This window comes from Dipodomys spectabilis, unplaced genomic scaffold (assembly GCF_019054845.1).
Source record: "Dipodomys spectabilis isolate Male_0828 unplaced genomic scaffold, ASM1905484v1 ptg000069l, whole genome shotgun sequence".
NCBI lineage: Eukaryota > Metazoa > Chordata > Mammalia > Rodentia > Heteromyidae > Dipodomys > Dipodomys spectabilis.
The window spans coordinates 4187527-4209868 of NW_024870746.1; the positions used below are offsets into that span (position 1 = coordinate 4187527).

The 22342-nt window shown below is 40.4% G+C and overlaps 1 protein-coding gene across 9 annotated transcripts; it reads left to right on the forward strand.

Annotated features, from left to right (window-relative positions):
• Positions 1-2430: 2430 nt before the first annotated feature.
• LOC122109134 (Fc receptor-like protein 3) lies at positions 2431-20558 on the forward strand. Of its 9 annotated transcripts, none has more exons than XM_042681318.1 (15): positions 2431-2496; positions 2809-2900; positions 3717-3737; positions 4981-5223; positions 5658-5918; positions 6154-6438; positions 7208-7486; positions 7868-8146; positions 11655-11933; positions 12813-12932; positions 15738-15762; positions 17108-17220; positions 17753-17821; positions 19994-20025; positions 20111-20558. In XM_042681318.1, exons 2-15 carry the CDS (start codon positions 2843-2845, stop codon positions 20243-20245), a joined length of 2199 nt encoding a protein of 732 aa, XP_042537252.1. In that variant the 5' UTR covers positions 2431-2496; positions 2809-2842; the 3' UTR covers positions 20246-20558. The 9 variants fall into 9 exon arrangements, with proteins under 9 accessions (XP_042537252.1, XP_042537253.1, XP_042537254.1 ...); XM_042681325.1 differs by lacking the exon at positions 2431-2496 and adding an exon at positions 2994-3077 and having other exon boundaries at positions 2814-2900; XM_042681319.1 differs by lacking the exon at positions 2431-2496 and having other exon boundaries at positions 2665-2900; positions 20168-20558.
• Positions 20559-22342: the final 1784 nt, after the last annotated feature.

The window sequence follows — 22342 nt, forward strand, 5'->3', positions numbered from 1 at the left end:
AAGTGACTTAGACTGCCATGGATCTTTATTGAGCCACTATACAGTCCCTAAGTCCCTGTTGCCAAGCAGCCCTGTAGTTAGCCCATTGCCAGAGGCACAGGGGTAAACCTTTGCCTCCTCTACCCTTGCTTTCAAAGGCCATTACAGTTCTCTAGATCTTTCTGTGCCTTTTGATTATTGCTATCCATGACTGCAGTTCCTCCTGGATAGAAACAGCCACTAGCCTCTGAATAAAAACACCAGAAGCTCATGTCACCTATGAGGCCTAAGACTCCATGCTCTTGTACACACTTAGTAACTCAACTTAAAGTCCCCCGACATTCATCTCTTCAATATAGAAGTTGTCCTGATCACTTACTAACATCAAAAGCCATGAGAGAACCTGGTTCCACCAATAGCTTCTCCTTATATTTATAAGGTTTCCGTTTATTTGTTAATTTGTTTTTATTGCTCTTACATCTAAGCCTAGGCCCCAACTGTTCATGTCGCTGAGAATTATCCTCTCTAACTCTAGTCCTTCTTTCCCTATGCCCCATAGGGAAGTTCTTGCTCATGAATTAAGGGTAAAAGAAAGGGTAGAGTTAGAGCTACATACACATAGAAATAAAACCAGTATCCCTTCATTAATTATTCATGGAAAATAAAAGTGCTTCTATCCTGTTAAGGTCATCAGATTTAACAAATAAAAATACAGGACTTCTAGTTACATCTGAATTTCAAGGAAAGAATAATTGCAGTTTTAATGTATGTTCAAAACATTGTATAGGACATGTTTATAGAAAAAAATTGTAAACTTTTGGCTACTTAGAAGACTGAGCTCTGAGAATCAGGGCAGAAAAATCTGACTCTAATCTTCAATTAGCCAGAAAAAAAATCTCCAAATACCAAAGTGGAACTGTGGCTCAGGTGGTAGAGTGAAAAATTGAGTTTAAGCCCCAGTACTGGCACACACACACACAATCACACTATTACACACTATATTGCCTCTTTTTCTATATCTATCTCTATACATGCATATAATTACATGTATAATTGAAGTCTGAAATTCAAACAACATGGCATTTAGCCTTTTATATGGAAACTCTACATTAAGTACCAAGTGCTGTTTTAGTACTAGGATAACAACATGAACATGAAGAAGGAAAAGGAAATATAATATGTTGCCTCAAAATGGGCAGTAAGTGTCAAAGGACTGCTTTTCTGAGCAACTCCTTCCTTCCACATTTTCAACTAATAGTAGTAACTATTCACATCTTCACTTTTGACCTTGAAATGTATCTGTGTTTGTTTATGACTCTATCTCAACCAAGGGCTGGGCCTCCATGTCTTGTACTTTACTTCCTAACAATTTGAGTAAGCATAAATAAGAAGATTGTATTCCAGACTAGCTTAGGCATAAAGTGAGATCCTAAATCTTAAAAAATTAACCAATGCAGCAGGGTGCACCTGTAATCCTAGCTACTCAGGAGGCTGAAATCTGAGGATCACAGTTCAAAGCCATCCCTGGCAGGAAAGTCTGTGAGACTCTTATCCCCAATTAACCACCAGAAAACCAGAAGCAGTGCTGTGGCTCAAATGGTAGAGTGCTTGCTTTGAGCTGAAGAGCTGAGGGTCAGTGCCCAGGCCCAGAGTTCAAACTGACAAAAAATGCTAAAAGGGGTGGTGGGGTAACTCAAGTGGTAGAGTACCTGCCTAACAAATGGGAATCCCTGAGTTTAAGTACTAGTACTACAAAAACAAATGTCTAAAAAGGGCCCTTGCAGGAATGGTAATGAGCAAAATGTTGAGAAACACTGATCCAGTGCTTCTGGCAGACCATTCAACTATCCCTCCCAAAATACTCACTAGACGCCTACATACAAAAAGCTAGTTCAACATGGCGTACTAGAATTCTCATACGTGGGTGGCTGAGGAGGTTCACATGAGTGAGTCAAGCCTGGAATACACAGTTAGACAGAAAGACAAACAAACAGAACAACAACATCTAGTGAAATAAATAAGAACTGTGAGATGCATAGAGCATGTGATAGCAGACAAGACAAACGGGGTCCTCCAAATGTTGGGGGGCAGAAGAGATAGAGAAGAATAAGTACACGTAGAAATTAATTTGTACTTGTGATCAACACTGTGAAGAAAGCACATAGATCCTGAAACAGAACATAATGGGGAAGGACCTCTCTGATTACAAGGGATGGGGGGAAGAGAAAGTTTCTGAGAAGAACTCTAGCTTCAAAACAGGAGTTCCTATTTGTGTGCTTATTCCTTTATTTCCTAATTTGCATAGGTCTGAGTAGGACTAGCCCCGTTTGTGAATCTGTAAATTTCTATTATTTTCCTACTCCAACGTTTCCTGCCAACTGAGGTGAAAGTGAAAAAGATGTGTTCAGACATTTTGACTGTGTGTGGCTCACACCACAAAACACAGTCTGACACCACCCTGACCAACCACGGTGTGTTGAGAGCTTCCCAGGTGACCAGAAGTGATGTGGCATTGAGGTAATAAAGAAGGGGTTTTCCATATTAAAAAATATGAAGAACTGGTCAGTTGAATCTGAATGTATCTATAGCTTGACATTTTCAGAGAACCTAGGTACAACGTGGAGATGTTTCTCCAGAGAGACCCCAACTGTTGGAAGGTGACCCTCTATATCTGAAAGTGCTCAGTGTGCTGGGGCTGGAATACAAATATCATTTAAGAAGGCAGCCATACTCACATTTTTAAAGGAGCATGTGATACAAAGTTCTACTTCCCCTTTTCTATTGTTTGCATGCCTGATCGGAGTGGCAGCCCCTGCTCTTTCTTTGTAGAGGAGAGCTAAACCTGCCTTTGGGGGAGACAGACATGTCCTGTCAGACAGGCCTGGTCCTTGCGCTCCTATGGCTGATGCTGCTGTACCTGGGTAAGTAGATGGGTTTGAGATGGAACCATGGTCTTGCTTTCTAAAGTCATCCAGAGGAAATGGCGAGGAGCTTCTGTTTCTACTTTCATCCAGGGTTTAGAGACAAGTAGCAAGAGATGTGAAAGAACTAACTTGGGTTCCTGAAACATCTTAAAGGCTCCAAATACATCTACCAGGGTAAGCCCAGTACACTTGATTTCTCACCACCATTCTTTTCGTCCCAAAGTAAGTTTGGACTTTACTTTCTGCTGAACCACCAACTAAAATCCCTCAATCTATAGCTTCAAGCAGAGTTATTGTTCAGATATAGAGTGACCTTCAAAACAAAGGCCTGTGAAAGAAAGAGAGCAGAGAACAGGATTCCCTTCTTGATGTTTTAAGCCAAAATTTAATTTGAGATTGAAAAAGTAGAAGGAACAATAGGAATCCGAAGAAATAAAGGGAAGATAGAAAACTTTTCCAAGTCTTTCCCTGTACCTGAACTACTGTGTTTAGGTGAGAGAGAAAGAGAGAGAGAGAGAGAGAGAGAGAGAGAGAGAGAGAGAGAGGTGAAACTCAAGAAATATAGTAGCAAAGAGATGATCCAGGGGCATGGACCCAAACCATTATATGTTTGTAAAAGAAATTGTAGTTCTTGCTGGTGTTTAGGAATTCTAATTGATAAAAAAAAGAATGGGAGCATAAAAACGAGGAAGAAAAAAGTTAAAGGAGTTATGTGGTTAAGTGATTGGAAACCTCATAGAATATGGATGGAAAGGGTTTGAGAAATGTGGCTCTGTGCTAATTTTTGTTTTTTACCTCTTGATTCCCTCACAGCTCCTGCAAAAGGAGAGTCAGGTATGTTTCCCCTTGGTTCCTCCCAGACTCTGAGCATTAGTTCTCTTGGCTAGCACAGCCTTGTAGAGGGGGTGATTGGGACATGCCCACATGAGTCAGGTAGCTTATGTTCTGAGGTCACACCTGTTACCATGTAGGGCAATCAGATCCTCCTTAGATTTCTCTAGTCTCCGTATTTTCCCTGTTACCAGGATGTCTCAGTATAGAGGGAGGAAGCATTTGTAGAAGCAAGGTCAGAGACAGGATATGGATCTTGAGAGACTCTCATATCCTACCTCTTCTACCTCCTAAGATCCCTCTGTCTAGATGCCCAAGCTATTGCTACCACCCAAGGAAAGAGAAGTAGCTCCTAATCAGAGGAAAATGGGACAGAAAAGTAGTTATATATCTTTTAAAAGAGCTGGGGCCACCATCATATCTCAACATCCAGGTTCAGCAATCTTTGTAATTCCAAATACAAGTCTGATTTCCCAAACAGCCCATTCTCTTCCATTAAAATGATTCATATCCTTTAACTAGTGACTGTGTCAAACTTAGATGGAAAGTTGTCTTCTCTACAGAATCTCCAACTAAGCACGGTTCAAAAGTAATGAAAATATCAGGTGCTGGTAGCTCATATCTGTAATCCTAGCTACGCAAGAGACTGAAATCTGAAGCTTATGATTCAAAGCCAGCCTGGTCAGGAAGGTCCCTGAGACTCTTTTTTTCCAATTAACCACAAAAAAGCTGTAAGTGGAGATATAGTTCAAATGGTAAAGGGCCTACCTTGATAGAAAAAGCTAAGTTACAGTGCCCAGAACTTGAGTTCAAATCCCTATACAAGTACTAAAAGAAAAAGAAAGTAATGAAAAAAATCTTATTCATTAAATGTTAATAGTCAGACAGAGCTGCTTTCTGGAATCTAGAAATGGCTTCTGAGTTATATTTGTAGCAAGTTCACCTTTAGACGGACAGGAATGAATACAAGAGCATTTCAGAATCAACAGTTTCTAAGACTCTCTAAATAATAAATTACATCTCCTAAGCTTTTCGGAGCCCAAACTAGGAGCCTGGGACCCATTCCCTATAACACTCCCTATCTGTGTCAGGTTATACAAAGGATGAGAAGGACAGGTTCCATTCCAGCTATTTCTTCAAGTACTTTTTGTCTGATTTCAATCCATGTGTCAGGAAATTTTTCAATTGCAAATCTGGATTCTCCCATGTTCATTTGCCTACTCCCCTTGTTTTCTTTCCGGCACAGAAATACCTCCAAGAGCTTTTCTTCTGCTCCATCCCTCATGGTCCACAACCTTCCAAGGAGAATCAGTGAAACTCACTTGCATGGCTGTCCCTTCCTCAGAAAAGGGACCTATAACCTGGTGTCATAACAACAATGTGTGGAAAACTACATCTGAAGAAATCCAAATAGAAGACTCTGGATATTACCAATGCAAGACCCAAAGATCCCACTTCAGTGAACCTGTGCATGTAGAATTTTCATCTGGTGAGGAAGAGGAGGGTGGGTAGGAAACAGTCTTTCAAGTTAAGCCACTGGGCAGAGTGTCTGAGGACTTGGTTAATATGGGGAGCACGGGTATGGAGATGTATGATTTGCTGATCTTAGTGGTGGATAACAAAGAGATAGGATAGCATCACTATCTCTTCCTACCAGAGAAGAGTCAGCACCCCAGAGGCCGCCAGACAAAAAAGAAAACAGATCTGAAGAAAGCTGCAGCACAGAACTGTCCTTTCATTGAAAGACAGTGAATGACACTCTCCTAGGTCAAAACCAATCTGGTCCTGAGTGTATGAAAAGGAGATTAAGGACATTTGCTGGTGTGTGCAGGGTGCTAGCTCCTCTTTTATGAACAGAAATGAGAGTAAAGAGAGAGAAAGAAAAAACATGGTTGGTTTGAGTGTATGCTCTACTCATTGCAGATGAGGTGATACTCCAGGTCTCACCCCACCCTATCTTTGAAGGAGATGATGTTTTTCTGAAATGCCAAAGGAAAAATGGGCAATTAAATAAAGCAACTTACTATAAAGATGGAGAAATACTTCCGAGTAGCTATTCAGATACCATCAAACTACTTTCAGTCTCAAGAGACAGCAGCAAATACTCTTGTACTGCCTTTTGGAAAGCTGTATTTAACATTCCATGGAGTAAAGCCTCAAAGCCTCTAAAACTCCAAGTTCAAGGTAATGGTGAACTCTTGTGGTTTACATGTTTGGGCAATGAGACTATGTGAAGAGTGAGGGAAGCTGTTGGGGGGTGGGGGGATTTCCGGAAACGCTTGATATAGCCTGATCATGGAAAAAGGATGGGCCTACCTGCTTGGTTCTCAATTTCCTATTGTGGATGCTGAGAGCGCAGGTTCATCTCTGCAAGGATCTCGTGTTCACTGCCTAGGGGAATTGTGCTTGTTCTCTCTAGAGCTATTTCTACCTCCTGTGCTGAAGCTCAGCCCCAGACAGCCTAATGAGGGGGATCCAGTGACCTTGACCTGTGAGACTCGGCTCCCTCCACAGAAGTCACATGTCCAGCTCCGATTCTGCTTCTTCAAAGATGGTCAGCGCCTAGAGTCAGGTTGCAACAGCTCTCAGGAGATCCAGATCCCTACTATGAGGCTGGAAGACTCAGGGTCCTACTGGTGCCAGGCAGAAGCAGTGGCTTATAAAATCATCAAAAACAGCTCAAGACTCAAGATAGATGTGCTGAGTGAGTGTTTGAGGAGGGCAACAGAGCTAAGGAGTACAGGAAATGACATTGTCTGCCTCCAGCTCCAGGATGGCAGATGTAGAGATGAATTTCCATCTATCCAGGTATCCTTTCTGCTTTAGACTCAACTTGACCTAGCTTTCCTGGCCAAAGGAATTCCTTTCCACCTAAGTCAAGTAATGGTGGTTACTAACTGGTTCCTGGATGCTCAATCTTGTAGGGTTTCAGAGATGTACAGGATAGGTTCTTTCATGAGTCACCTGTCAACTAGAAGCACTGCTGACCACATGAGGTCCCTAAAGACTTTGATGGTGTTTCCATTTGTTGACTTAAGACCTCACATCAAAATGATAGGAAAAGGGCAAGATGAACATGAAGGGGAATAGTGGGAGAAAAATGTGGAGATGTGAAGGTAAGGCTAGAGGACAGGAGAGGTGTTTGGATTGAAAATAGAGTCACTTCAGGATATAAGTAACATTCCAGCGTTCTTTCTTCTTCTGAGGTCCATTAACACAGCAATGACACTTTGCACATAAATGTTCATCAGATGTGTTTGCAGGCAATGTTAGGTTTAGGATGATCTTAATTGGTGCCTATATTTCCCAGGGAGAAATGTTGGTCTCTTTAGAAAAGATCTACCATTCGCTTCTACTTTTCCCCTGCATGTTGCACCTGAAGCAACTAGCTTACTCATGGAAGCACCAGTCTTTTGCTTGACTTTGAGATTCCTGTAGTCGAAACCCTCCAATGTCATCTTGTGTCTTTCCAGGAATCCCTGTGTCTGATGTGAATCTAGAGACCCGGCCCCCAGGAGGGCAGCTTATTGAAGGAGAAAATCTGATTCTTATCTGCTCAGTTGCCAAGGGCACAGGGACCATCACATTCTCCTGGCACAAAGATGGAACAAGAGTGAGCAAGAAGACCCAGCAATCCCTGTTGGCAGAGCTGCTGATACCCACTGTAAAGATGCAAGATGCTGGGAGATACTACTGTGTGGCCGACAACGGCGGCCCCATCCTCAGCAATCGGAAGGAAGTCACTGTGAGAGGTAAATTCCTGATTTCTTTGTGTTTTTGGTTTGTTTGTTTGGGGTGCTTTTTTTCTTCCTTTGGCTCATCAACCAAGCTTTAGGTTTTCTGTCAAACACAAGGATCAGAGGTGAAGATTGAGGAGCAATTGTAAAGATGACAAAAGAAGTTGAAGGTACTTTGTTTCTTGTGGAGAGTTCTGAAGAGTGATGGAAGCAGAATTATCCAAGATTACTTCTCTGGGTGTTGAGTGTGTGCTTCTAGATTATTAGATGAGAAAAGTACAGTCTGTGGAAAATAGAACCAATCAAGGCATGTGTTTATTTCCAAACTCCTTGAATGGGGTTGTGAATCCAGGGAAGCATCAGAGTCCTTCCCTCACAACCTTTTGTCTCCTCCAGGTTTGGTGTCCCGTCCTGTCCTCATTCTCAGGACTCCCAGGCACCAAGCTGTAGTGGGGGACGTGGTACAGCTTCACTGTGAAGCCTCGAAAGGCTCTCCCCCAATTTGGTATCAGTTTTATCATGAAGACGTCACTTTGGGAAACAGCTCAGCCCCCAATGGTGGAGGAGCATCTTTCAATTTCTCCCTGACTGAGGAAGGTTCTGGAAACTACTCCTGTGACGCTAACAATGGCCTAGGACCCCAGAGCAGTGACAGAGTGAGTCTCAAGGTCATAGGTAAGTAGACTATTCCACAGTAGATAACAGCTAGCATTGGGCTCTGCTCTTCTTCAAACACAGCTCCAATTGGGCTCTTGTGGGTAGGAAACTCCAGCAGATTCTCCACTTCTTCTGCCTCTACCTGAGAGTTCTGGGATTCTTCCTTATAGTCACACATTCAATAATTTAGTCTACTACTTCCTTTACTCTGCTAGTGTCACGGAAAGCTATATTATATATAGCTATATAATATATAGCCTTATACTCTTAACAATAGAAGCAGGAAGACTTTCCAAAATATATTTGATGGTCCTGCAGTTATTCACAAAGAGAGCCTGATTTCTGGATTTGTTTGTCCAGTAATAAATGACTAAACCATATCTTGCTATAATGTCCTTCCCTTACATCTATCTAATAGTAATTGCTTCTTGGCTCTCTGCTGATTAAACAAAGTTGTATTTTTATTTTTTTAATTTTTATTTATTTATTTATTTTGGGGGGTCCAGTCGTGGGGCCTGAACTCTGGGCCTGGGTGCTGTCTCTCAGCTCTTCAGCTCAAGGCCACTTGAGCCACAGCGCCACTTCTGGCTTTTTTTCTTTTTGCTTATGTGGTGCTGAGGAATCGAATCCAGGGCCTCATGCATGCAAGGCAAGCGCTCTACCACTGAGCCACCTTCCCAGCCCCCAAAGTTGTATTTTTAAAAATCTAAGTAATCTTCAGGCCACCTTAAAAAGTTTTGTGTTTTTTTTTTTTTAGCATTACTAGAAGTTTGAACTCAGGGCCTTGAACTTGGTAGGATGGTTCTTGGCTATGTGAGTCACACCTTAAACTTTTCAAAGTACCATTTAGTCAGATATGGTTGTATATCCCTGTAAACTCAGCTCCTCAGGATGTAGGACCAGGAGGAGTGCCATCTTGAGACCAACCCAGGGAAAGTTAGCTACACCCTATCTCAGAAACAAATACAAACAAAAGAAGTTGAGCACTTGCCTAGTATGGTTGAGGCTCTGGGTTCAATTCCATTACTGCAGCAGCAATAACAGCAACAAAGTATCTTCTAAGTATTATTACACTATTTATAAGCACTAATCACCACTCAAAAATCACCAATAATTAAATTCTGTCTATCTTCATAGAGATACATAGGCTTTACCTTTAAATCTGACCTCTTAGAAGTTTGCCACAAAAATAACAGAATAACTTCTACATTCTGTAAAAAGGTTTGTGGTCACTCCTCCATCATAGACCAGTGTAAAGATTTCATTAAGTTAAAATAATTGATAAAAGCATATAAGTAGACAAGCAAAGGTGCAAAGTGTTTCCAATACACTCAGTGAAGGAAGAAGTGAATGAACACTGCTGCCCACTGCTGCAGGCACCAGGAGCCTTCCCAAGATCTTACCCCTGTGTCTTTCCATCACAAGGTATGATGTATGGCTCAAGGAGGAGCACCAGTATGAATATTAGTAGAGCCAAATGTCTGTCTTTCAAGCTCAAAATGAAATACTATTAACATTCTCGTAATCCTAGTATGTTTCTCACACACTGAATGGAATATGCCCCTCCCCCATAGGCTTGATATACTAGTCCTTGAATTCTCTAATTCTAGAAGAGTGCACACAAAGAACCAGGGGTTCCTAATGTGAAAGATAAGCAAGAAGCTGGCAGTCTGCTCCCAGAATACAGAAGGCCAGAGAGGTGGATAGAAAGGCAAACTGAGCTGCACAAAGTATCAAATAAAGACTTATCTCTGGTTGGGGATATAGCTCAGTGATAGGGAGTTTGCTGAGCATGCACAAGACCTTAGGTTGGATCTCTAGCACTATTTAAAAAGAAAAAAGAAGGTCAAGTGCTAGTGGCTCACATAGTATTCCTAGCTACGTAGGAGGCTGAGATCTCAGGATTGCAGTTTGAAACCAGCCTAGGCAGTAAAGTCCATGGGTCTCTTATCTCTAATAAACTACTTTGAAAAAGCCTGAAATGGTGGTGTAAATCAAGTGGTAGAGCACTAGCCTTGAACACAGAAAGGCTCAGTGACAGAGCCCAGGCCTTGAGTTCAAGGACTGGCCAAAAAATAATAATAATCAGCAACAAATCTAATTTTAAAGCCGCTAGCATCTCACCTAGGACATTTGAAGTTTCAGATGGCTTATAGAAGGATAAAACTTAAACTTAGCAAGAGTCTGTATGACTTTGTATCTCTACCTGGGTAAGTTATTATGCACCACATTTCTTATGGTCAGAAGATGGCTCATTCTCAAGTGTAATCATTGTCATTTAATGAAAGCACCCCTTCCCCTTTAGACAATCTCTAACGCAAAACAGAGATAAGACCCTTAGTGAAGCGCAGAGTTGATATCTCAAGCCTTCCAGATTTCTCCACAACTTAGGAGAGCCAGTGATTTTATAATTCACATTTCATATTAATGTTGTTCTTAAAATTTGGACTAGCTATCCTATTTATGTAATCATCATTTAAAATAGGAGTCATTTTTGCTAGTGCTGCATCAGGATAGTTTTGTGCCATTCTGCATCAGTTCTGGCACTGAATCTTGGGTAACTATTGCAAACCACACAAAGTTCCAGCAGGCTAAAATACAGCAAAGAAGAATTAAATCTGTGTTCTTGTGGAACTTATATTCAACTGATGCAATCAGATGCATAACAATGGTAGAAAGATGTATGTTTTTATATGGGTATTTATGAGTGTATATATATATGTAAGTATGTGAGGAAGTATTAAATATTATGTTGAAAAATGAAGCAGAGTAATTGGAAAGAGAGAAATGATGTCTTATTTTAGACAGATGTGTAGGTCTTGGTCTTAGAACTAATATGCAAGAGTAAGCATGTTCACATGTATGGTGTATAACATGTGAACACCATTATACGTTATAGACTGTGATAGACAATTTGCTCCAGGAAAGTTAGAATGAACTTGTGACTTTAAATGAGCATCATTATTCCACAATACTGTAAAATTCGGGAAATTATGTAATCACTTAATCACAATCAAAAAAAAAAAAAAAGAACCTCGGGGAAGGTAGGGAGGGAAGGGATGGTAGGGGGAAAACAATGGAGGGGGTAACAACGCTCAATAGGAAGTGTACTCATTACCTTGCTCATGTAACTGTAACCCTCAGTATAGTATCTTTACAATAAAAAAGATTATAATTACATAAAAAAAGAGTAAACATGTTCAGAAATGGCTTTCAAGTTATTTCTATCAGTAATGATAAGTCATGTTTATTGAGTACTTTACATACATTGTTATGATGATAGCATAAGATATAACTGATGACTAGCTCCATTGTACAGAGGAATGAACTGAAACTTAGATTAATTTAAACCTTCTTAAAAATCAAAATTGTAGAACTAATAATGAACAGAAACAGAATCCAAGCCCGGGTTTCTTAAATCCAGATCTGTGTTCCTACTAAAAAATACTCTTTCACATTCCTTTATTAAATTTGCTTGTATATACACTTACGCAGAACTATCAGTGAAGTATTTCTCCTCCTTCAGTTCCAGTGTCTGACATTGTCCTCAGCCTCAGGGCCCCTGAAAACCAAGCTATGGTAGGGGACGAGGTAGAAATTTACTGTGAGGCCTTGAAAGGCTCTCCTCCGATCCTGTACCAGTTTTATCATGAAGACATGGCCCTCGGGAATAGTTTGGCTCCCATGGGAGGAGGTGCATCCTTCAAGTTCATGGTGACCACAGAACGTGCTGGAAATTATTCCTGTGAGGCTGACAATGGCCTTGAGCCTCAGCGCAGTGAGGTGATGACATTCGACATCACAGGTGAATTTAATAGTGCCTGGACCTGGGGCTATGGTTGTGTGCAGTAAAAGTTTCTGCCTATCAGATGGTATGAATTCAACCAGTATCAAACATTTCTGAACATGACCACCAAGATCTGGGCTTCTTGGGATTGAGACTGATTTCATGGACGTTCATAAAAACAATACACTTTAACCCAAGATGCTGCTTTAGCACTCTTCTCAAGTCATTGATTTGAAGATTGCAAATTAGTGGAGATAAGTTTAAAGGGAGATGTTTTCACTGCCCTGCATCTTGTATATACATTTTTCTAATTTGGGGAAGGGAAAGGAAATAATAAAATTCTGAAATAAGGATACAGGTTGACCCACTGTAACAATGAGATGTACAAGACACTATGTTGAAAATGAACTTTACAACTTCAGGGTGGGGAGGGAAGAGATGGTAGGGGAAAAACAAGGGAGGAGGTAACAATGCTCCATAGAAAAAGTACTCACTAACTTATACATGTAACTGTAATCCCTCTGTACAGAATCTTTACAATAAAAAAATATATTTAAAAAAAGTTGGGCTGGGAAGGTGGCTCAGTGGTAGAGCGCTTGCCTTGCATGCATGAGGCCCTGGGTTCGATTCCTCGGCACCACATAAGCAAAAAGACAAAAGCCGGAAGTGGTGCTGTGGCTCAAGTGGTAGAGCGCTAGCCTTGAGCTGAAGAGCTGAGGGACAGTGCCCAGGCCCAGAGTTCAGGCCCCACAACCGGATCCCCTTCCCCCAAAAAAAAGTTTAAAGGGAGAGATGAGAACCTGGAAAATATCTGCCCTCAAGTATCTCTACACTGTGGATTTTGTCTAGACTTAAAAGCTTTGCCACTGGAATTCAAATATAGGTGTTCTCACTCAGGCCCATGCAGGAGCAGAGCTGGCCTCATCTCTGCAGGAGTCATTGGGGGGTTGCTGGGCGTCCTTGGCCTTCCCATTGCTGCCATCCTGCTGCGTCACTTCAGGACTCAAAGGAAGTTGGGTGCGTGTCTATCCCTTGCCCTGAGAGATGGTGACTTTTGCCTTTGCCATATTAATTTGCCATTGGCTAGGTTCATAGTACAAAAGTCAGTTGTTTCTTTCCAACAACAAGGTTCTCAGTGTTACACTCACTGTCATCCTGTAGACAGTAGTAACAAAAAGGAGAGTCAAGTTCTCAGGGTCATTTTACAAAACATCTTACTTGTTGGAAATTTTAAACCAAATAGCAGAGTTTTGCTTGTTTTTAAATATTAGCAAGTATTTACTGCTCCATGTCCATTCCAAAGTCTTCTGAAAGTAAAAAGAAAGCCTTCCATGTGTCACAAACTGATCACCAACTGTGCAGACCATAAACTTAGATGTATTTGAATAAATCAACTATGATGAAATTTGGATAAAATTAATAGTGGATTCTGAGAATGGTTAAAATTCAATTTCTGATCACTTTTGCTTAGTACATATATATATATATATATTGTGTGTATACTATATATGTGTATATATAATATATGATCGTTTTTAATATATTAATCTTATATCCTGATACCTGCTAATATAGTTTCACTCTTTATTCTTTGTGTATGTGTGTGTGCCGTATGCATGGATGCATATGTGTGTGTGTGTGTGTGTGTGTGTGCATGCCAGTGCTGGAGGTTTAACTCATAGCCATGTGCTCTCATTTGTCTATTTTTGCTCAAAGCTGTTACTCTACCACTTGAATCACACCTCTACTTACAGTTTTGTGCTGGTTAATTGGATTGGTAAGAGTCTCACAGACTTTTCTGACCAGGCTGGCTTTGAACCATTCCTCAGATGTCAGCCTCCTGAGTAACTTCCTTGCTAATTTTAATATCTTCCCTTTTTCTTGCTTGATTGTATTGACCAGAATCTTCTTTATGATGTGGTGGAATTAGTCAGGGTTTTTGTTGTTGTTGTTATTTTGTTTGTTTTTGTTTTTTGTGTTTTGTTTGTTTTGTTTTTTTGCAGGTCCTGGGGCTTGAACTCAGGGCCTGGGCACTATCCCTGAGTCTCTTTGTGCTCAAGGCTAGAGCTCTACACTTGAGCCATATCGCCCCTTCTGGCTTTTTCTGAGTAGTTTATTGGAGATAAGAGTTTCAGGGACTTTTCCTGCTGGCCTGGCTTTGAACTCTAATCCTCAACCTCGTGAGTATCTAGGACTCGGGTGTGAGCTACTAGCACTGGCTTCAGTTTTTGTTGTTGTTGTTTGAGTATTATGTTAAATGTAGGATTTTTTTTTAAAAGCCCCATTACAGGGGCTTAAACTCAGGGCCTGGGCTCTGTCTCTGAACCTCTCTGTGCTCAAGGCTAGTGCTCTGTCACTTGAGCCACAGTGCCACTTCCAGATTTTTCTGAGTAGTTTATTGGAGATAAGAGTCTCACAGACTCTCCTACCCAAGCTCACTTTGAACTGTGATCCTCAGATCTCAGCCTCCTGAGTAGCTAGGATTATAGGCAGGAGCCACCAGTAACTGGCTAAGTGTGGGATTTTTGTCGATACTCTTTATCTTGATGAGGAAATCCCAACTATTCCTAATTTGTTGGGAGCCATGACAGGAAAGAATGGCTGTTGATTTTTTTTTCTACTTTGATTGAGACAATAACGCAGTTTTCTTCTGTAGTCTATGATAAGGTGAAATCTGAGTGTTTAAACCATCTTACTGTTTCTCTGACCAACACAACTTGGATATGACTGCTGGATTTGATTTATAAAAATTCTGTTAAGTATATTCACTTCTATATGTATGAGGGATATTGGCTGGTGGCTTTCCTTCCTTCTGCCTTGTAAGACTTGCCAAAGTAATATTGAAAGTTGTCGATTTTAATATCCTTCATTCCCTTTTGTGTATCCGTATTTCTACCTGGTATCATTTTGTTTTGCCTAAACTCTTTTTTTTTTTAACATTTCTTACAGTGTGAATCTTCTACTATTACAAATTTCTTCTATTCCCTTACTGATTTTCTCTTTATTTTGTCTATCAATTATTGAGATAAGAAGTATTGAAATCTTCAACTATAACTGTGGCTTTTCTTATTTCTTCTTGCAGCTCCAACTATATAAATGTTCAGAGTTGTTATATGTTCTTGATAAATTAACCACTTTATCCTTATAAAATGATCTTCTTTATCTCTAATAGTATTACATACTCTGACATAGTCTTTGTCTGCTATCAATGTAAAATTATAATTATTAATGTTTTAATACACTAGTAGCTAATGTTAGCATACAATTTGTTTGACCACTCTTATTTTTTAATTCATGTCCCAAAATTACAGTTACAATTATAATTAGCAGATGTTTAATTCTTGTGTTTTGATCAATATAACAGCCCCTTTTATTCAATTTTTATTTTTAAGTTGACATAATGTTTGTATTTATTTGTGTTCAAGTATTATACATTCTGGATATCATTACCTTGTTCGATATTTGATTTGCCAACATTTTCCTTCCATTTCTGCTTAATACCTCCAAGGCTTTATTGATAGGAACTGTGGCCACTGAGATCTGCAGTCATGTGGTAGCTATTCCTGCAGCAGAAGCAGCAATCTGGACTTAACAATTGCTTGCTTTTTACATTGTTGTTACTAAGAAAAGATTTAAAAGAGTAAATATGTTTCTGGGCAGATGTCTCATAACTTCTGCCTTCCTTGCCAACTACAAGGTGGTAGTTTTTGCCCAAAATTTGCTCTAGCTGATATCTTAGAATGAATTGTTATTTATAGGAAGCAAGGTTCCAACATGGAACACACAGCACTTACCACCAATGTTCCTTTGCTCATTTTGCAGGACTTTCTGCCCCTGGGGCATCTAGGTAAGATCTTTGCTTCTTGTGTTGCCAGCATGTTTATGATTTGTTTGTAAACACAAGCTAGGAGCATGGAAGTATGTATATTGTAAACCATTTTGGAAGGACTTCCTAACAACATTTTTAACATTCTTACAAACCCCAAAAGGTGAGTAGAGAGGGGTCACTTTCTATCATATTTGTAAAGTATACTCAGTAGGCCTACTGATGCACAAAACATACACAATTTGTTGTCCATGTTTATTTATCTACTAACTTACATGATCTGACTAAAAAGAAATTGACCATAGGTATCCTAATGATATCAGCTTTCATGAGTTATCATGAAAGCTATCATGATTATTTCTTGTTCTTCTTCCTCCACTCAAACATTTATTTAGAAAATGATCATTGAATGTCAGTACTGTTGAATTAAAAAATAACTACAAAGCCGGTGGCTCATGCCTATAATCCTTGCTACTCAGGAGGCTGAGATCTGAGGATCATGGTTCAAAGCCAGCCCCAGCAGGAAAATCTGTGAGACTCTTATCTCCAGTTAACCATAAGAAAACCAGAAGTGGCTTGTGGCTCAAGTGGTAGAGCACTCATTTGGAACTGAAGAGCTCAGGGACAGTGCTCAGGCCCAGAGTCAAGCCCCATGACTGACAGAAAATAAAAATAACTACAAGGATATGAAGTTGTTGTTTTTTTGTTTTTGTTTTTTTTTTGGGTCCGGTCGTGGGGCCTGAACTCTGGGCCTGGGTGCTGTCCCTCAGCTCTTCAGCTCAAGGCTAGCACTCTACCACTTGAGCCACAGCACCACTTCCGGCCTTTTTTTCTGCTTATGTGGTGCTGAGGAATTGAACCCAGGGCCTCATGCATGCAAGGCAAGCGCTTACCACTGAGCCACCTTCCCAGCCTCAAGTTGTTGTTTTTTTAAATGCCACTTTTCTTGAAGTGCCTTTATGGTATCTTTTACAAATAAAATAGAACATTGGATCCCTAAGATAGAAAATTGAAAGAGCTATTTTTTTCCAAAAGATAAAGGTCAAGTTCTATGTGAATGCAGTTGTCCTTATATATCAATGTTTAAGCATTTACATCATTGAAAATAATTTTTAAGTTAGCCAACTAAAAGTCTTTACACTATCAAAGGGACTCTGAGAGCATGTGGCTTTTGCCCTCTGACCTTACCTGCTCTGCTGCCCAGGTTCTATCCTGTGTATGTCATTCTCCTAGTATACTTTCTTGAAAGTGACATGGAGAAGTAGACACAATACTTTTACATGAATCATGCTGGTCTGTGTGCCTACCTGGATACTCTGTCTCAGGAACCTATTTTCATCTATTGTCTCTTCTCCCTCTGCCACAGTCCCAGTGATTGGCAGGAGCCTTCCTTTTCCAGGCTCTCTAGCACACCACCCCAGGAACACCTCCACGATGGGCACCCAGCCTTTATAGAGCTGCAGCCAATATACAATAATGGTGAGAAGCCTCCAGGGATGTGCTAGTGGGAAGAGAGTTTGAGAAAAACCTTAGTGAACTTAATATGTAATTTCAAATGACATTCTTGGCATTATTTGAAGCATAAGAGGTGATTATAAAGTTGGTGTCTCAGAAGCCATGTTAGTCTGGTTTCATTACGATAATAAAATACCTTGAGACTGGCTACCTTAGAAGGAAAAGGGGATGAACTCACAGTTCTGGAGGTTCAAAGGCAAGGCACCAGCATCAACTCTGGCGAGAAGCTCAAGGCAGATGGCAGGAACACACAGGAGAGGAGAAGACCACATGGTGAGACAGGAAGCCAGCGTGAGAAGGGCCTGTGGTGCCCGCCCACTGGACCACACCTCTTCAAGGTCATACCACCTCTTATCATCAATATTGGGGATCTAGCCTCTCACTCATGAACCTTTGGGAAAGAAATCAAACCCGAACCTAAAGCATAATAGAAGGAAATTATAGAGTATGAGCTCTTAACTAGTAGTCAAGTATAACATCTATTCTTTTCTCACAGTAAATCCTGAAGGTCTCAACATGGTTTATTCCCAGATCCAAAGCAGTCAGCCTAGAAACGGAAATTCAGGTGAGATAACTTTCTCTCTTTTTCATTTTTAAAATTTTTTTTATTGTTAAGGTGATGTACAGAGGGGTTACAGTTACATAAGTAAGGTAATAAGTACATTTTTTGTCAAACTTGTTACCCCCTCCCTCATTTTTCTCCTACTTTTCCTCCCCTAACCTCCCCCCAAGTTGTACAGATCATTTCCAACATATTGTCTTGTGTATATCACTGTTTCTTTGGTTCCCCCCTTGTCCTTTGTCTCACCATTCTGTTGTTCCTGTTCCTTTATCTAATTCAAATAAACATATATACAATACCTGGGTACCAAAATCAAAAGCAGTGACAACAGGGGTTATACCATAGAGGGAAGAACATAGAAAAGAAACAAAAAAATCATATAGTACATTATAAACAACAACAACAAAGAAAAACCTCTTGTGACCATGTCTTGGAGTTTATTTCATTGAGCATCAACTTATATGGTCATGGTCATATGTACATAGCTATTGAGCTATTCTGCTCATCTGCTGATTGTCCTAGATGTATACTAATTATTGCAAATAAGGGAAACCATGGGACTTATGTTTCTTTGGGTCTGGCTTACAGTATGGTTTACAATATGATTTTTTTCCAAGTCTTTTCATTTCCTTACAAATGGGGAAGTGTCATTCTTTCTGATGGAAGCATAGAATTTATCTAGATAGATAGATAGATAGATCTCACATTTTCTTAATCCATTCATCTACTGAGGGGCATCTGGGTTGGTTCTATATCTTAGCTATGGTGAATAATGCTGTGATAAACATAGTTGTGCTGGTAGCTTTAGTATGGCTTTGTTTCTGATCATTTGGGTAAATGCCCAGAGTGGGATTGCTGGGTCATAGAGGAGCACAGGTGAGATAACTTTCTACAAGTAGAGGTGAGGTGGCCATGTGCACTCAGTTCCAGCAAGGGGTCTTTGATAAAAGGGTCATCTCTATATGAACCCAACATGAAAAGCATTTCGTGTTCTCCTATAATGTCAGTCAGCTCTCTTACCTGTTTATACTACCAGCACACTCCATAAATACCTGGAGACAGTGTGCATTCATAGCACTGAGATCAATACTTGGTGAAGCCGAGGCCCCTTGAACTGTATTTGGAATAAATGAATGAATGCTACATACAGTTATGCCTCTTATAATTGAATATGTCAGGACAACTGCACTTCTCCTAGCTGATCTCCATTTCTAGTCTCAATCTTCAACCCTGCAACTGTTCATAGCACAATCCCTGTGAGAGATACAACTTGATTCCCCCATTGCATGGAATTATTATCCTAAGTGACTCTACCTTGCCTCCATCTGCACCTTTAGGCTCCCCCTTAGGTCTTTAATGTAGCATTTTGTCCTTACTCTTGTCATTTTAATGCTTTGAAAACATACTTCCTAATTGTCTCGAAGTAGCTTCATCTCTAGTGTAGCTGGTGACCCCTGCTCACATTCCAGGGCGGAGCTTGGACACCCAGTGAAGCTCATTGTGATTCCTATTGTCATTCCTCATATCCTAACCTGGGAGGAACTGGTCACTCTTGGTGGCAACCAGCGTGGTTTTTATCTAAGTGCTCATAATACTTAAAAAAATGTTTCTATGTCATTTCTCTCCTTCAAAATTATGGTCTTCGGCATCATGTGGACTGACTTTGTTATTTCTATCTATGGAACTTACCTACACCCTTTTTCAATGAATGCTTACTAGGTAAAAGGAAGAATGTATGCTTTGAAAGGCTAGAAGGAATACACACACTGAATTTCCTTAAAGATCTACTGCCAAATCTTTGGTTTCTGGTGAAATGATTGTGTAGCATTAGATTGCCAACCTTTTCCTCCGCCTCCTCTAACTTCTCTGTGCCCAGGGAGTATGTCATACATATTACCTTCTCTCAGATGGCCAAAACAGCCACAGAGGCCTGCGGTGGCAGTCAGGGATGTGTGGCTGGGGTTGCAATAAGCAGAGGAGCAAGAGAGAAGTCATCCAGAAAGTCATCCTGGGAACTTAGGAGAGGCTTTATCCTGTGTGCACTCTATCTCTAAGGGTTTGGGGAAAAAAAACTCATCAGAAACAAGTCAAGAGATGAACAGTGGAAGTAAAACTGGCTTAGCACCCATTGTAATATAGAGTTTAATTCTTTCTTTTGCTACTCTCATTCAACAGCCAATTCACCAAGGATGTGTCAGAAAGATAAGGTGAGTCACATTGCCGGGCTTTCTCTCCTCACCGTTCTTCCTCACCTGTAATTGAAATTTATCTTTTGTGGACTTTTCTCACCAGGAACCTGTAGTCATTTACTCTGAGTTGAGAATAGCATGCTGTGATGACTCTTCCCAGCAGGTCAGCAATCATCAGGAAGGTGATACAGAAGACTATGAGAATGTCCCACGTGAATCAGCAGCCTTGGACCACTAGCCTGTGACCCAGAATGGTGTTCAGAAACCTTGGGAAGAAGCTGCACGCTTTCCCCTGTTGTTTTAATAGCCCACTTTCCTTCTCTCTCAGACTCTTCCTCCCCAGGGGCTGGGCCCCAGAGGACACAGGTCTGTGCAAAACGGCAGCACACCTCCTCTATGCTTGGGCCTGTGTGTTCTCTGGGAAGAGCGTGAGGAGCATCTAAGCAAGTGTGGCAGAGTCTGTGGGCTCGCAGACTCCAGGGCTGTGGAATAGAGGAGGATGGACTAGCCCTCTTCTAAAGACACAAGAGCTTTACACATGGAATTGTAATAAAAACAGAAATAATGGAAAAAAGTTGAATATTTCAGTACCTGTCTTACAGATGTAACAGAGGCTTATAAAGTTTAAATAGTTTGTCCAGGATCATTTTCAAACAAAAACTGAAACCTGAGCTCCTACCTACTACATTACCTATCTTCTTAATACAAAGATAATACTAGAGGTCAATAGGACCAAACAGTTCTGTAAACGAATTATATGAGTCTGGGAATGTGGCTTAGTGGTAGAGGGCTTGCCTAGCATGCATGAAGCCCTCAATTCCTCAGTACCAAAAACAGAAAAAGCCAGAAGCAGCATTGTGGTTCAAGGGGTAGAATGCTAGCCTTGAGCAAAAGAAGCTCAGGGACAGTGCCCAGGCCCTGAGTTTAAGCCCCAGAATTGGCAAAAAAAAAAAAAAAAAGAATTATATGAAGCTGGGCACTGGTGGCTCAAGCCTGTAATCCTAGCTACTTAGGAGGCTGAGATCTGAGGATTGCAGTTGAAGTCAGCCCAGGCAGGAAAGTCCGTGAGACTCTTATCTTCAATAAACTACTCAGAAAAGCTGGAAGTGGTGTTATGGCTCAAGTGGTAGAGCACTAGTCTTGAGCACAAAATAGTTCAGGGACAGCACTGGGGCCCTGAGTTCAAGCCCCAGGACCAGCAAAAAAAAAAAAAAAAATTATATGCAATTTGTTAAACAGCTGGCTTACACATGCATAGGTGGTTTCTGTGATTGGTTTATGATAACCTTGAATATATCATCCCACTAAGCAGTATTCAAATTCTTTTATTGCCTTACTTCTACATTGTTTATTCACCCTTTATTTCTTCCTCCATGATTATTCTGTATGAAATTTACACTAAAAGGGTTATTTGTAAAATTTCTCAATTTCAGTTTGAAATTACCCAAATACATACTCTGTATCAAATCTGTTTCTAAGGGGGCTTACTTTCTGTCATGTCTTATTTCATGAGATAAATAACAATCTGTTCCTATTTAATAAAAATTGACTTTCCAAATTGTTTTATTAGATAGATACATGGATATACAGTGCTAGGTGACTGATGATAGGTAAGTAAATAAATGATAGAGCTAGAGAGAGAGAGAGAGAATATACAAACAGGACATTCCCAACCACACAGAAGTTGTGATCTTCAAGATACCTACTCTGTCACAAGATCAAATACACCCTTGCCTGTAGCAGCTCAATATTCTGCTTAACTTTGGCAGTCCCTGTTTTGTAGACATTTGAACCTCAGCAGCATCATACATCCCATGATTGATAGGACTTGGAAGGGTTTGGGTCAGAGGATCAGCCCAAGACTGCTCTGACCAACAAGAGATGAGGACACCAGGAAGTGCACAGAATTGTTTTCTGTGTGTGTAGAACCTCCCTCCCAGAATGCCTTATTCAGGAGTGCTTGTAGACAGTAGATGAGAGAATCCAAGAAGAAGTTATTTCTAGCTAGTCAATAAGGTGATCTGAGAGAAGTCAATATCTGGGACATTACTGTAGTTTTTATTCATGCATTCTACTTATTTGGTTTGCTTATAAATACAAATTTATGCACTGCATACTGCACATATGTAAAATGTGCAATTGAATGAGCTTTGACAGATGAGCACCCCTTATGAAACCATCACCATAGTCAAGATTCCGAATACTTCTGTCATTCCCAAACTTCCTCATGCAGTGTGTCTTTTCTCCCACCTCCTCTTCCTTCAATGACTGGAATGCTTTCTGACACTGTTGATTGTATTTTCTAAAATTTATGTAAATAGGATATATAATACCT